Genomic DNA, 16,101 nt, shown 5'->3' on the forward strand with positions numbered 1-16,101 from the left:
CTTCTTTCCACAGAAAACTATATGATATTGGACTTTACTGGACTGCTGTTGAAGTTTCAGATCAATAAAACATTCAGTCAATGCAAGGAAAGATGTTGTGAAACTTGAAATGGTTCAGAAAAGAATTACAAGGATGTTGCCAGGGTTGGAGGATTTGAGCTATAGGGAGAGGCTGAACAGGCTGGGGCTGTTTTCCCTGGAGCTTCGGAGGCTGAGGGGTGACCTTATAGAGGTTTACAAATTATGAGGGGCGTGGATAGGGTAAATAGGCAAAGTCTTTTCCCTGGGGTTGGGGAGTTCAGAACTATAGGGCATAGGTTTAGGGTGAGAGGGGAAAGATATAAAAGAGATCTAAGGGACAACTTTTTCATGTAGAGTGTGGTGCGTGTATAGAATGAGCTGCCAGAGGAAGTGGTGGAGGCTGGTACAATTGCAACATTTAAAAGGCATTTGGATGGGTATATGAATAGGAAGAATTTGGAGGGATATGGGCTGGGTGCTGGCAGGTGGGACTAGATTGGGTTGGGATATCTGGTCAGCATGGACGAGTTGGACCGAAGGGTGTGTTTCCGTGCTGTACATCTCTATGACTAAAGTGTCAGGTCACTGTCCATCCTTTCCATGAGGGTAACCACAACAAGAATAAAAATAGTATAAATGTAGCCGTAAAATTAAAAATAATGCAAAGCTGTCATAGCATTTAACTTGATGCTTGCTAACTGGCAACAAAAAAACTCAAAATAGGGTCTCCAAGTATTCTTAAGACCATGGAGTCATGTTCTTCAGATCACTTGTCTGATGCAAGGTATATCACCACTGTCATGTCACTGTGAAAAGTGGAAACTGATTTTTACTAGCAATGAAGTGGCAGTGTTTCAGCAGTTTACTTGTCATTATACCCTAAGAAATAGAAACAGGAGCAAGCCTTTCAGCCCACTGGTGTTGACTTGCCATTCAATAGGATCATGGCTGATCCAACACTATCCATGTCCACTTTTCTGCCCTTCCCCTACTGATCAAGATTCTAACCATCTGAACCTACACAGGGACTTTGCCCCCACAGCTCTCTGCGGCAAGGTGTTCCGAAGACTCACAACTGTCTGAGAGAAGAAATTACTCCTCCTCCTTAAATTTTCGGCAATGATTCTGAGACTATGTCCTTTGGTCCTAGACTCTCTCATGAGGCAAAAGCAACCTCTCAGCATTTACCTTGTTAAGCCCTAAAAGAATCCTGTTTGTTTCAATAGCATCCACTCTCATTCTTCAATCACTACTACTAACACACACCTCGCCTTCAACATTCACTTGTTCGGTTTATATTGAAACACCATTCAATTTTTCTGTTCCAACTTAAACAACAGAATTATGCTTTTGTCTTCTAGGTGATCAATCTCAAAAAAGAAAGACTTGGATTTTTGGAGCACTTATCACAATCTCAGGACCTTCCAGAGAGTTTTACAATTACATATTTTTGGAGGACACACTTACTTGAATATAGTACCAACAATAATTGAGACAACAGCACCTCCTGTGGTTGGACAAAGTTCCAAAGTGTAAGTGTGAGCATGAAGCCTGTAACATATATACCCATATATTCAATAGGAAGCTACAATATCAGATATAAAACAGGTAAATTATGCAGTTGCTGCATAAGACAATAATTTCTCTAACAGTAAATGTATGTTCTTACTGAATCCTCATAGAGCATACAGCACAGAAACAGTCATATGAACAAAATCTCGACTGAGTCTTTTTTTAAAATGCAAATTTATTCCACAAAGGGAAAAAATGGCCTGTGAATTGTCTACCCTTTACTGGGGATGAGAGGGTTACACTTGTACACACTGCACTTGAATTTTTTTTGTACCTCTGTTGTAATGGTCATATTACATTTCCATTGTCTCAGAATTTCTTTTGTCCACTTACGTAGCTTCATGTAGCCTCTCCCAATAGTTTGACCACTTTTATACCCTCTCTCTTATTCTTCATAGAATCATAGAATCCCATCAAGTCCACACTAACCCTCTGAAGAGCATCACACCAAGACCTATAACCCTTCCCCCACTCCATTCCCACAACCCCGCATATGTCATTGCTAATCCACCTAGCCTGCACATCCCCGGACACTAAATTTAGTGTTACCAATCCAACTTACCTGCACATCTTTGGCTGTGGGAGGAAACAAAAACTCCTGGAGGAAACCCATACAGACACAGGGAGAGCGTGTAAACTCGACTCGGACAGCTGCCCAAGGCTGGAATCCAGATCCCTGATGCTGTGCTACCCACTGAGCCACTGTGCCATCCATTACGGACACCCATGGACAATGACCTACAGAAATAATAAGTGAGAATGTAATGTTCTGCAAAACTGTGATGAAATATATTATTAGTATGTAACCCAGTCCAATATTCAATGTGGTGCTGAGGAAATGCTGAACTGTCAGTTCTGCCATCTTAAGAACATAAGCAAAAGGAGCAGGTGTAGGTCCTACTGTCCTCAAGTCAGGTCTGTAACTCTGTAGTGGCTATCATTATCCTGCCCAATATCCATAAGCCTCAATTCTTGCAGTGTGCAAGGGCTAGACATCCATGACTGGTTCAGACCCGAATGGACGCCGCTATCCAGAAACAAATGGGTTTGACATCGTGCTTACTGATGTCCTGACGCCATTCATATCTGAAATCATTTTGAGGGTGAGTTGGGGGTTTCTTATCAGGAACCAAATATTGGAATTTCTTAGACATCTTTTCAGGGCTACATGGTGGCTCAGTGGTTAGCACTGCTGCCTCACAGTGCCAGGGACCTGGGTTTGATTCCCACCTCAGGTGACTGTCTGTGTGGAGTTTGCACATTCTCCCCGTGTCTGCGTGGGTTTTCCCTGGGTGTTCTGGTTTCTTCCCACAGTCCAGAGGTGTGCAGGTCAGGTGAATTGGTCATGCTAAATTGCCCACAGTGTTAGGCGCATTAGTCAGGAGTAAATAGGGGAATGGGTCTGGGTGAGTTACTCTTCAGATGGTCAGTATGGACTTGTTGGGCCAAATGGCCTGTTTCCATACTGTAGGAAATCTGATCTAATTGTCTGTGTCGCCACGCTGATGAAAAATAAACTGAAAATTAACAGTTCCACAAAATGAGCATTACAAAAGTCCTTTGCTGTTGCAGAAATTTAGTTTGTTTCAAAACTCCCTGGAAGGGAATTGGAACCTCTTTATGAAGGGCAGATAAACATATATATGCATATATTTTTATTTAAACAAAGTAATAAGTTAAAAAGTGAAAAGTTATAATATGAAGAGGTGAAAATATTTCTCTGGAGCATTCATTTAATCAGTGCAAGCTTCAGCAATAAAACCTATTATTAAAACAATTATTTCCCTATAATGTCTGTATGCTGCTACTGCATTTTTTTTGTTGGAAGAGGTAAAAACTGTTTCAGCAAAGAGAAAGTTAATTTAAAAATGGACGGCTCCAGAACATAAATTAGCAACAAGGGAATAGAAAAAGCACATAAGGATCAGGATTGGCAACTTTAAAAATTGCTACAATTCTTTCAGTAAGAGTCCAGGGTAATATTCGTAAAGAACACAGGTGGATAATATATTGTATGATGCTGACTTTGGCTGCAATCATGGAGACCATTTCCCTCCTCCCACTAATAAGTGAAATTATTCGGTTCAAGCCACTATGTCTAATTTAAATACACTTCTAAAAATATCAAATGAAGGTTTTATATTGTAATTACTGAACATGCTTAAATTTTTGCATGTTACTTATTGTTATAACATTATGCCACTGCTTTGATTTCAGTTGTGTTGAAAACAGGGCACAGAAACACACTGAAGAATAAGTATTTATTCAGTGCAGATGTAAAACAATACCAGCTCTTTTTAAAATGAACTTATTGTGCAAAACAGGATGAGATCAATAGCCATGAGCAACAACTTCCAATTCAATTGTTTTGTCTTCAAGGGATACTATTACTGCATTTTATTACAGAATATCAATAAGATATTGTTTAGAATAACAGAGTTGATAAAAAAGGTGAGAAATAATTGCCAGCCTATTTATTAAAATAAAAGCAAAATGTACATCAAGGTAGGATTTTCATTGTTCTTCTTATTTTTGTGATGCACAAAGTTCTTTTTCTTCTGGAATAATTTAAGCTTTAACGATTAATAAAAAGGCTTTTAGTTTAGTCACCAGAGAGTTGTGCTGCACCACTGAGGAATGTTAGAATATGATTTGTTCAAAATATTGTTAACACACTGACAACTAGTCCATTCATGGAAAATGAGAACCTAGGTCACATTAACCTTTAGAGAACAACAGTGACATTACCAACTTTTAGAAAAAGGAAGTATTGAAAGTTGGCCAGCCACATTTGGACTGTGCAGCAGGACTCCAAAACATGGGGGTGTGACTTTTGAAAGTTGTCTTAAATGATGTTGAAATTTGGCAGAGTGAGTTTCATTGCTCAAAATGTTTACCACTCCCACCCGAAGTTGCTATTTGCTGCTGGGATGAAGATTCATTCAGGCTAGCAGTTTTCTGACATAGATACTACTTAAAGTAAATTGGCAGGCTACTTGATGACAGACTATTACTACTGAGCCCTGTGTTGAACTCACAAATACATAAGTTTCAGAGACACAACAGAAGAACTAGCTGGATAAGAATTAATAACAATAATCTTGGTTCATTTTCTTGATACCGACCTTGGGGATTCTGAGACTGGCTGTTGATATCAGACTATCTAATGCCGAAGTCATGTGCAGATTTACGAATTAAAAAGGTATTCATTGAATTCACTTATTAAGTTAATGGTAGCTCGAACCATTGTAAACTGATGTCTGTATTATTATGGCCAGATCCATTTGAATTTTCCATCACATGTTGTTTCTCTAAACTGATTTTGAAATATTGGAGAATAAAATTAGACTATTATACAGTATTTCACATAACATCTATCAAAGTTTGTAAATCTCATTTTTTTAATCTCTTAAAAATAAATATAAACTTCTACTGAGTAGCCATATTGAAGATAACTAAGCCTTTAATTGCCCTTTTAAACTATCAAACTGTGAACTGAGGATGCTCTGATGATATAACAATATGTTTTGAAACTCAAGCCAATATCCATAATGATATTTAATAGCCCTTAGGGCAATGCCAATGAACAGTTGTCTGAAAATTGCACGATCAGATAGAATTCATAGAATCCCCCACCTTGTGGAAACAGGCCATTTTGGCCCAACCAATCCACACTGATCCACCAATGAGTAATCCACCAAGACGCATTCCCCTACCCTATTACTCTACACTTACCCCTGACTAATGCCACTAACCCACACATCCATGAATGCTGTGGGGCAAGTTAGCATGGCCAATTCACCTAACCTGCACATCTTTGGATTGTGGGAGGAAACTGCAGCACACAGAGGAAACCCATGTAGACACGGGAAGAATGTGCAAACCCCACACAGCCAATTGCCCAAGGTGGGAATTGAACCCGGGTCCCTGGTGCTGTGAAGCAACCATGCCGCCCTTGTGGCTTTCTTTTTGGTAACATATACTGTCAATCAAAGCAGTCCAGCAGAGGATTTATTTAACTTGCTGCCAACTGCAGCATGTGTTTTTTTAAAGCTTAAGGAGCAGGGAATTTAAACAACTTCAGATCATGACAATTACAGAGACATTATCCACTTTTCTAAGGGTTTTACAGCTACTCTATAAATTCATGACTTCAACAATGCTGATTAAGGTTATTGGAACAGCCAAAAAAAGGTTTTTTTATACTCAGCACTGAAAACAAATGCCCATGTTGAATTCATGTTTCCCTTATGTGTGAATCATGCCCATCTCCCTTTCTCTCACAGGCAAAAATTGGATCTTCTAAGGATTGGTGAGGGGTGACTTCCACATACAGGTTTTGTCCATTACGGTGGCGCAGTGGCTCAGTGGCTAGAACTGCCACCTCACAGCTGGAGTACAATTTTACCTACAGGCGATGGTCTATGTCGAGTTTGCACATTCTCCCCATGTCTCTGGGGGCTCTGTTTTTAATGGGCGGCATGGTGGCTCAGTGGTTAGCATTGCTGCCTCACAGCACTAGGGTCCCAGGTTCGATTCCAGCCTCGGGCGACTGTGTGGAGTTTGCACATTCACCCCGTGTCAGCATGGGTTTTCTCCGGTTGCTCCAGTTTCCCCCCACAGTCCAAAGATGTTTAGGTGAGGCGAATTGGCCATGCTAAATTGCCCACAGTGTTAGGTGCATGAGTCAGAGGGGAAAGGGTCTAGGTTGCTCTTCAGAGGGTCAGTGTGGACTTGTTGGGCCGAAGGGCCTGTTTCCACACTGTAGGGAATCTAATCTATTTGTAAAGTTCAGCCAAAATTCAGTACTTTGACGCAAGTGCGTCAGGATGTTGAGCAGGAAGGTTTATAAACTGTTATGTTTGAAGCACCTTGTTGAATTGCAATATAGAATGGAGTGGAGGTGCAGGGTCTAGAAATATTTAATTAGTATTTTAATCTGATGCAAGACCCATGTGACTCATGTTGCCATGAGTTCTTTGAGAAGGACAAAATCTATAGATGAAACATGTTATAAAATGGGATTGAGCAGTTGAGGCATCATACTCACTAGATTCCAGAAGAACAAGACAATGAATAAATTTAAAGAGGAGATGGACAGATTTGTAAGTAGAAATGGGTTAAAATGTTATGGGGATAACTCAGTGGAGCAGGGTCCAGGGACTAAATTGCTTACTCTTGCTTCCTAATTAAAAGAGATAATGAGAGCAAGAGACTGTTCAGTATCTGAAGGAGAGCATATACTGACTCGATTTTTCACCATACAGGATGAAGGTTGGACTTATCATCAGATTGAAGAGAGCACATTAATTAATATTTAAAGAACCTTGAAGATGTATTGATCTTCAGCTCAAGTGGGAGAATCTCCAGAACATTCCTCACAGTTAAAGTGATTGGGATTAGAAGATATTTGCTCGGAGAATGTAAAAGGAAGCAAATGGGAGTAGAATACAGCTTTGAACTTGTTCCAGAAGTAAGAGAGTTCCCTTTTGAGACAGTGTAAAATATAATCTTACCATAGTTGGACATGTTAAAGTCATATGAGGAAATCCTTTCTGTAATTTTAACTATAAATTGTGTCCTAAAGTGTGCAATTAGTCAATGTTATTTTAAAGTCATTGTTACAGTAAAGTACGTCTGCAGGATGGATAGAAAACTTGAATTAAACTCAACTGATTGAAATCCAAGAGGAAAATGACACCATCTCACTTGTAGAACTTCAGTATGCAGATGACAAACAATGGTTAGCACCGCTGCCTCACTATACCAGGGACCGGGGTTCAATTCCAGCCTCGGGTGACTGTCTGTGTGGAGTTTGCACATTGTCCCTGTGTGGGTTTCCTTCGGGTGCTTTTTGACAGAGCTGGGCTGAGAAATGGCAGATGGAGTTCAACCTGGATAAATGCAAAGTGATGCATTTTGAAAGTTTGAACTCGAATGCTGAACATAGGATTAAAGACAGGATTCTTGGCAGTGTGGAGGAACAGAGGGATCTGGGTATGCAAGTACATAGATCCCTCAAAGTTGCCACCCAAGTGGATAGGGTTGTTAAGAAAGCATATGGTGTTTTGGCTTTCATTAACAGGGGTACCGAGTTTTAGAGCTGTGAGGTTTAGCTGCAGCTCTACAGGTCCCTGGTGAGACCACACTTGGAATATTGTGTCCAGTTCTGGTCGCCCTACTATAGGAAAGATACAGAGACTTTGGAGAAGTGCAAAGAAGGTTTACCAGGATGCTGCCTGGACTGGAGGGCTTGCCTTATGAAGAAAGGTTGAATAAGCTCTGACTTTTCTCTCTGGAGAGAAGGAGGGAGGAGACCTGATCAAGGTGTACAAAATAATGAGAGGAATAGATAAAGTCAATAGCCAGAGACTTTTCCCCAGGGCAGGATTGACTAGTACGAGAAGTCATAGTTTGAAGATATTAGGAGGAAGGTATAAAGGAGACATCAGAGGTAGGTTCTTTACACAGAGAGTTGTGAATGCATGGAATGTGTTGCCAGCGGTGGTGGTGGAAGCGAAGTCATTGGGGACATTTAAGCAACTGCTAGACATGCACATGGATAGCAGTGAGTTGAGGGATGCGTAGGTTAAGTTACTATATTTTACATTAGGATTAAGTCTCGACACAACATCATGGGCCTAAGGGCCTGTTCTGTGCTGTACTTTCCTATGTTCTATCACCTCTGTTCTGTCGACAGAGAGAATCTTCAAGCCTTGCTTAATGCTTGAAAGCATATTGAAGAATTGATCTCAGCCTCAACCTCAAAAAGACACAAATCCATTCCATCACCAAACCATTCCAAAGCACATTCCAGTCCATCCTTCCACTTTAGATCAATAGAGAAATCTTGCCAAACATGGAATATTTCCCATACCTTGGAAGCTACTTCTTTTCTAAGGCTGATATCAATGCGGAGATTCAACATTGCATCCAATCTGCAAGTGCTACCTTCAGAGGCTCAAGGATGAGAGACAACATCCATGCTAATACCAAGATCCTTGAGTATAAGACAGAGATCCTTCTAACTTTTCCATATGGTTCCGAAATTTGGCCTACATATGGACACCACTTCAAGAAAGACTGATTCTCCACATCAGCTAGGATGACAGGCTTCCTGACATCAGTGCTCTTGAAGCAGCTAAAAGTGCCAGTATCAAGGCCGTGATCATCCAAAACCAACTCTGCTAGGATAGCTGAATTCCAACAACAAAGCAAATCATGTTCGCCCAGCTCCAAGTAGGCCCTCAGATGAGAAGACAACAAAGGAATCATTTCAAAATTTCCCTGAAGGCTTCCCTTAAGAAATGCTACATAGATGCCAATGCATGGAAGACCCTTGTTCAGAAGAAAATGATTTGGAGGAAATTCTTGTATGAAGAGACACAATTCTTTGACAATACCCAGCGGCAAGAGAAGTACGGAAAAGGAACTAGAGAAAAGAATACCAGTGATCTGAAGTCCAAGAACCAGTTCTACCTCCTGGAAACAGTTGCCAAATGTGTGATCAGAAATGGGGCTGTAGGATCACTACAGAAGGACCCACAGAATCTGTAACCAGTAACATGGACTTTTCCTAGGTGGACAATTATACTCATTAGTGAATGATTGCCAATGACAACAATAATGAACATTTTAAAGTGTGAAATCTTCTTTTATACTTTTTATCAGTCACTAGAAATTCAAGTATGCTTAAAAGTCAAAATTTTCAATGGAGATCATAACATTTGATATAATGTGGCATCCATGCTGTTCTGCCATGATCAAGAAAAATGCAATTATTGAGAACTCTTCATTAAAACAGGAACAGTTGATTTCTGATTTCCGTTTAAGAGTTTTGTGATATTTAAATATCCTGATCACAGTTCTTCATGAAATTGCTAGTAACTTACAAGAAGAGAGGGTAGGACATCACGCATTTTATAACTTAGTATGTTGCAATTGGCAGAGCACAAGAAGTCTTAATATTGGGGTTATGGTAGGGTCAATAACAGCCTGTATTCTCTTCAGTGTTTTCATTAAACTCTACATAAACACACTGAGTTGTGAGAATTCTGCGGGACAGGAAACATTGTTTGCGCTTTTTCTCTAAATCCCTAAATGCAGTTTCATTGGAACAGATCCCAATGATTAAGAGATCAACAAGCAAATCTGTGTCAATTAGCAACGTGCAATACTTGTTTGGTTAAACAGGTAAAGTTCCAGAACTCAAGATCATTTGGGGTGAGAAAGGTCATTCAGCCCAAATCAGTCAAAGCAACAATGTGTATTTATATAGTCCCTTTAACAGAGTAAGATATTGTCAAGCGTTTAATAGAGGTGTTATCAAACAAAATTTAACACCAAGTAGTGTAAGGTGATATTAGGGTAAATGGCCAAAACCTTGGTTAAAGATGGAGGTTGTAAGATATATCAAACTTTCAGTGAGACAGAGATTTAGATTAGAGAGGTTGGATAAAAATAACTTTGGAGTTTGAGGCTTAAGCTACCGAAGACATCATCATCAATGGTGTAGCAATTAAATTTGCAATGCGCAAGGAAAGGTGCTCCAGAATTAGATGAGCAGAAATTTTTTGGATGATTGTAGGGGCTTAAGGAAGTTTCAGATGTAGAAAAGGGTGAAACTATGGAATGATTTGAAAACAATGATGAATAATATAGAATTTACAGATCTAGGAAGCGGTAAGTCATATTGAGATTGTACAGGAAGTTAATGAGGCCTTTTTTGGGGTATAGTGTAAAGTTCTGGTTGCCCCACTATCAAAAGGATATTAAATTGGAGAAAGTTCAGAAAAGATTTACGAGGATGTTGCTGGAACTGGAGGGTTTGAGTTATAAGGAGAGGCTGGGTAGGCTGGGTCTTGTTTTCACTGGAACATATGAGGTTGAGGGGTGACATTATAGAGGTTTATAAAATCATGAGGCGCATAGATAAGAGAGATAGCAAAAGTCTTTTCCCTAGGGTGGGGGGGTTTAAAACTAGGGGATATATTTTTAAGGTGAGAGGATAAGGATTTAAAAGGAACCTGAGGTGTAACTTTTTCAGAGAGAGGGTGGTTCATATGTAGAATGAGCTGCCAGAGGAAGTGGTAGATGCAGGTACAGTTAAAATTTGGACAGGTACACAAACAGGAAAGGTTTAGAGGGATATGGGCTAAACACAAGTAAATGAGACTACTTTATTTTAGGAAACTTGGTTAACATGGAGACAATTAGGAGAAAGTGAGGACTGCAGATGCTGGAGTACCAGAGTTGAAAAAGGTGGTGCTAGAAAAACACAACAGGCCAGGCAGCATCCGAGCAGCAGAAGGGCTTATGCCCGAAAAGTCGACTCTCCTGCTCCTCGGATGCTGCCTGGCCTGCTGTGTTTTTCCAGCTCCGTATTTTTCAACTCTGACATGGAGACAAGTTGAACCAAAGGGTCTGTTTCCATGCTGTATGACTCTAGGAGATCCTAACATTCTGTATTGCAGCCCACACACAATTCACATTTGTAGCATTCAATTATTGTTTCAATTCCAATTTGATTCTGGAGTTTTTGCCCTACTAATCTAACCCCAAATTAAATTCACAGATTGGTCACTTCGTATGAAGACAAAATTAGTCCAAAATTATCTTCTGCTGGCCAAAATATTCATTCTCCAGTCTGGCTAGTGCACCAGACCATTTGAATATTTATTCCTTTGATTTGCATTTACTATTTTGACCATCTGACTTAACATTTTCTTGGTGTTATTACATTCTGCACCTTACCATTGATCTTTGAAGACTTATAGATCTCTTTCAACTTCACCTTTAGATATTTCAACAGCATTCATAGAATCAGTACAGGGTAGAAGCAGGCCATTTGGCCAATCGGGTACTCATCGAATCTCCTAACAGCATCCCACCCAGACCCACCCCCCTACCCTATGCCTGTGACCCTGCATTTCCCATGACTAATCCACCTAGCCTGCACATGCCTGGGCACGTCCAATTAACCTAACCTGCACATCTGTGGGACGAAACCAGAGCACCTGAAGGAAACCTACGCATACACAGGGCGAATATACAAACTCTACACAGACAATCGCCCAAGGGTAGAGTTGAATCCGGGTCCCTGGTGCTGTGAAACAACAGTGCTAACCACTGAGCCAAAGTGCCACCCTGATTATTCATAAATAACACATGTTGTGTGGTTTCTTTTCTATGTGTGCCAATTTAAATATGAGTCAAATTTTCACCTCCCAGTAGAGGTGTCAATTAGGTCACAGTAATGTGCACTTCTGTCTTTTTGAGGAAAAGCAATTTTCTGCTATCTTCCTAACTTCAAATGATTTCATGTGGCCAGGTCAGGAAGACCAGGAGTTCAAAATGCAAATGTACCTCTTCAAAAATTGGTGGCCCTATTATGAGGACACCAGGAAAAACAAATTTCTTCCTGCATGCTAGTTTTATGTGCTGGTTTGAGTTTGCAAATCCAAAAATAAATGTAGCACCTTCCAACGTTCGTGATCACTGGTGAAAAACTGCTGGGAATTGTGAATATCCTGAAAAGGTAAATGTAATATATTTGGATATCTTCAAATATCACGACTTGTAAAGTAAATGCATTTTCAGTGCTTTTTTTTGTCATAGGGGACTATCCTCTAACAATATGTTTGCCTCTACATTAACCAACATTGTGCGACTATTTGCATGCATTACATAACCTTTACAATTGTCAAAAATGGCAGAGTACATTAAAAACATAAAAGAGGTGTCCTTTCAACCCCTGCTGTGATTTGAATGAACTAATAGCTCTCACTGCGAAAAAAATCTGCCTTTAAAAGTTCAACAAATGTCGACAATTGTTCCCTGTCATTGATTGACAGGACTTTGCTTTAAAACAAGAATGGGGCATCATTTTGTTCAGTTACTTTCATGCAATGGAGTTGGAATCTTTTGCTGTGACAATTGTAGTCATTTTGAATGTTTGGCCGTGTTTCAAAATTTGAACCAAGAATGATTTGAAGTTTTAAGATGCTGCAATGACAAAATACGTTTCTGATGTGTTTTGCATTTGTTAACATGAAACTAAAACGTACTTAAAGAATTATAATTGTTTTTGTACCAGAGTAGTTTTCCTCACCCCAGTATCAGTGACAGTGTATGTGAATTCAGAGGTTTTATTAAATTGTTAGAGGTTTACCTTTTAAAAATTATTTTAAAATGATTTCTACCGCTATTGCACTGTACTTGAGGGCTGTATATAGTGTATACTGGGTGAGAGACTATTGAAGATAAATGGTTACAGGATGTGGGTGGGGGCGGCATCAATATAATATGCAAGATCTAGGATTAAAAATCACACAACACTAGGTTATAGTCCAACAGGTTTAATTGGAAGCACATAGCTTTTGGAGCGACGCTCCTTCATCAGGTGATTGTGGAGGACAATTATCTTACAATTGTGTTCTCCATAACCACCTGATGAAGGAGCGGTGCTCCAAAAGCTAGTGTGCTTCCAATTAAACCTGTTGGACTATAACCTGGTGTTGTGTGATTTTGAACTTTGTACACCCCAGTCCAACACGGGCATCTCCAAATCAAGATCTCGGGTGGCACTTAAAAACATGGGTGTTTAGAGGGGCCACAGGATGGAATGGGAGTGGATGTGTAAGGGAGCATAGAGGGGATATGATTGATATGATGAACATGAAGTGGCATGGATGATTTGAGGGAACATGAGATGAAATTTTTAGGAAGGCTTCAAATAATGTTGTAAACTACATTGCTGTGTTGGAGAGAACTAAAGAGGACTTTCAACCTTCCTACACATTCATAATCTCCATATTTTCTATTGCAATTCAGAAAATACATTGTGAACCTGAATCCTTTGTGAAAATGCAAAACTTTTAGGAGTAGCAGCATGGGCCAGACAAGTCTATCAGAGGACAAAGGAAAGTGTGCAGTCCAGGCTTTTCCAAGCCCATATGAAAATTGGAGCCTGTATCTGCATTAAATTTCATCTACCATTGTTGATACATTCACACATTTCCACTGAAGTGGAGAAAAAAGATCAGGTGATATACAAAACAAGTTGCAAACTTGCTAAACTTTGTTAGTGTAATACAAGGACAAGATCTACCTTATTGTCTTTATTTATTTATCTCTCCACTTCAATGCCTTTCCTTTTTTCTATTTTATAATTAAAATAGTCATGTGATATGGAGTCTGTGCTGTGCAGAAACAGCTTGGCACCTTCCACGACACATAATCCACGACAAAACCATTATATATCAGCTCTTCAAACAGTGTAGCATCCTTACCTTCTTCAATATCAATATCAAACTGAGTTTCTCTATTAAGCCAGATGTATTACCAAAGACTTTAGTTGAAATGCCAAGAGTTATTTTCCCAAATCTGACAATCTCAAATCTCTTTTGTCCCTCATCATGTTTCTTCTTTACTGTGATGGCTTGAGATATCCATCAACCCTTACTTATTGTCTGAAAAGCTGATTTATGACAAGAATTCAGGAGAGCAGTTTTTGAAAATAGATATTGTAGACAGGAACAACTGATCTGAGATTATCTATCTATTCCCAAAGGGATAAGAAGTCACCACAGTTGGAAAACTGTTATTGTTTTAGACAAATTATTTCAAAGCTCTAAAATGAATAGATTGAGAAAAAGATGCTGAAATAATTTTAATGTGAGGTCAGCTTTTAAAGTTAATTATTAATTTATTCTGCAAAAACTGATTACGAGAGAAAAGGAAGTGCACATAAAGGAAAAAGGTAATCCTTTCATTAGATCTTCCATAAGTGATGGTGTTACTGGCGTGTATTCTTCACTCACAATTTATCTTCACTGAATTAATTTTGAAGAAGAGCAGGAGAGTTATCCTTGGTGTCCAAATTAATATTTATCTCTCAGCCAATATAATTAAAACAGATTATTGGGTCATTCTCATGATATCATGTGAAATCTTGCTGTACACCTATTACTGCTGTTTTCCTACATTATTACAGTCATTATCCTTCAAAAATATTTCATTGATTGTAAAAGCCTTCGGGATGTATTGACATTGTGACAGGCTCTATAGAAATGTAAGTTCTTTCTTTCAATATATTCTATTGTTTATAAATGTTAGTGGTTAAAAAAGGAGTGGGATTGCAATAGTTCCTCATCATAAATGAAATAAACCCCTTATTTGTGCGTAGTATCATTGAAAGCAGGAGTAGATCACTTTAGGGCAGGCCAAGAAGGTAATTAGGTTCTGCGGTGGAGGGCAGCATTCAGAAGATGGTTGGCAAGATGTGGCCACTGGTGTTTATAAAATTAATGCAGAGCTAGGAGGAGCAATGAATAACTTACCTTTCAGGACACAACCTTCATGAATCAACATAGGGGTCTATTTTTGCTGCTAAACTTTTGAGTATATTGATTTTGAACAGACTACATAAACGGAAGCAATCATTTGATCTTCTGTTTTCCAAATAATTGGTGGTTTGAATGGTCCAACTTAATTCAATAGACATCTCCTTGCTGATGATAATGGAGCCTTGATAATGGCAGTACCATTGAAGGTGAAGAAGAGAATGATTTAGCTTTATCTTGCTTCTGCTAATTATAATTTGACAATTGTGCCACAAATGTCACCTTCCGCCTGTCAGCTCAAATTTGAATGCAATATCGTTTACTGGTTCAAGGAAACATGGCTCAATAGATTGTGTAGAATAATATTCTCATGTCCTATATAGTTTGCAAATGTATGTCATTACAAAGAGAAATGATGGTCAGGGTGGTACAATTAAAATATGAATACATTGAAAATTCTATGTGTACTGTGCCCCAATCAAGTCACTACCCCAAACGTCTTCAGAGATTAAGGCCCATTCACAATTTTCTTCATTAATAGGAAAATAATCTCTGAATTATTTCTTCATTCATGCATTCCTTTCTTCCTGAGCTACAAATTATTTGTAGCTTTTCTCTGTCATATATATTCTTTGATGGAATTGTTGTAAATGGATTAAGGCAGTGTCAAGTCCAACAATATATCAAGTGCTGTCTGTTGAAAGCACTCAAACCATCAACATTTCGCAACTTGTTCAGCTCAGTGTCATTGGTTGTTTTGCCTGTAGCTGCTGTTAACATAATTAGTAAGTTCCATTTAATCAACACTATTACAGACATCCTAGAATGGAATCCCGTGATTAACCTTTTCTTCCCTTTGATTCCTGCAATATTACACTCCTGATAGTTGAACACATTTAGAACAAAGAACACAGAACAAAGAAAATTACAGCACAGGAACAGGTCCTTCAACCCTCCAAGTTTGTGCCAATCCAGATCCTCTAACTAAACCTGCCACCTATTTTCTAAGGGTCTCTATTGCTCTGCCGCCTGCCCATTTATGTATCTGTTGAGATACATCTTAAATTAAGCTATCATGCCCGCCTCTACCACCTCCGCTGACATTGCATTCCAGGCACCCACTTCCATATGCATAAAGAATTTTCCACGCATATCTCCCCTAAAC

General features: G+C 39.2%; 1 protein-coding gene across 1 annotated transcript in view; it reads right to left on the reverse strand.

Annotated features, from left to right (window-relative positions):
- card11 (caspase recruitment domain family, member 11) overlaps positions 1-16,101 on the reverse strand; it is a 369,647-nt gene that overhangs the window by 304,518 nt on the left and 49,028 nt on the right. Inside the window, exon 3 of the mRNA XM_072559295.1 lies at positions 2,156-2,331. Within this exon, the coding sequence (XP_072415396.1) occupies positions 2,156-2,331 (176 nt within the window). The remainder of the gene's footprint in view (positions 1-2,155; positions 2,332-16,101) is intronic.

The sequence above is a fragment of the Chiloscyllium punctatum genome, chromosome 40, assembly GCF_047496795.1.
Source record: "Chiloscyllium punctatum isolate Juve2018m chromosome 40, sChiPun1.3, whole genome shotgun sequence".
NCBI classification, from domain to species: Eukaryota; Metazoa; Chordata; class Chondrichthyes; order Orectolobiformes; family Hemiscylliidae; genus Chiloscyllium; species Chiloscyllium punctatum.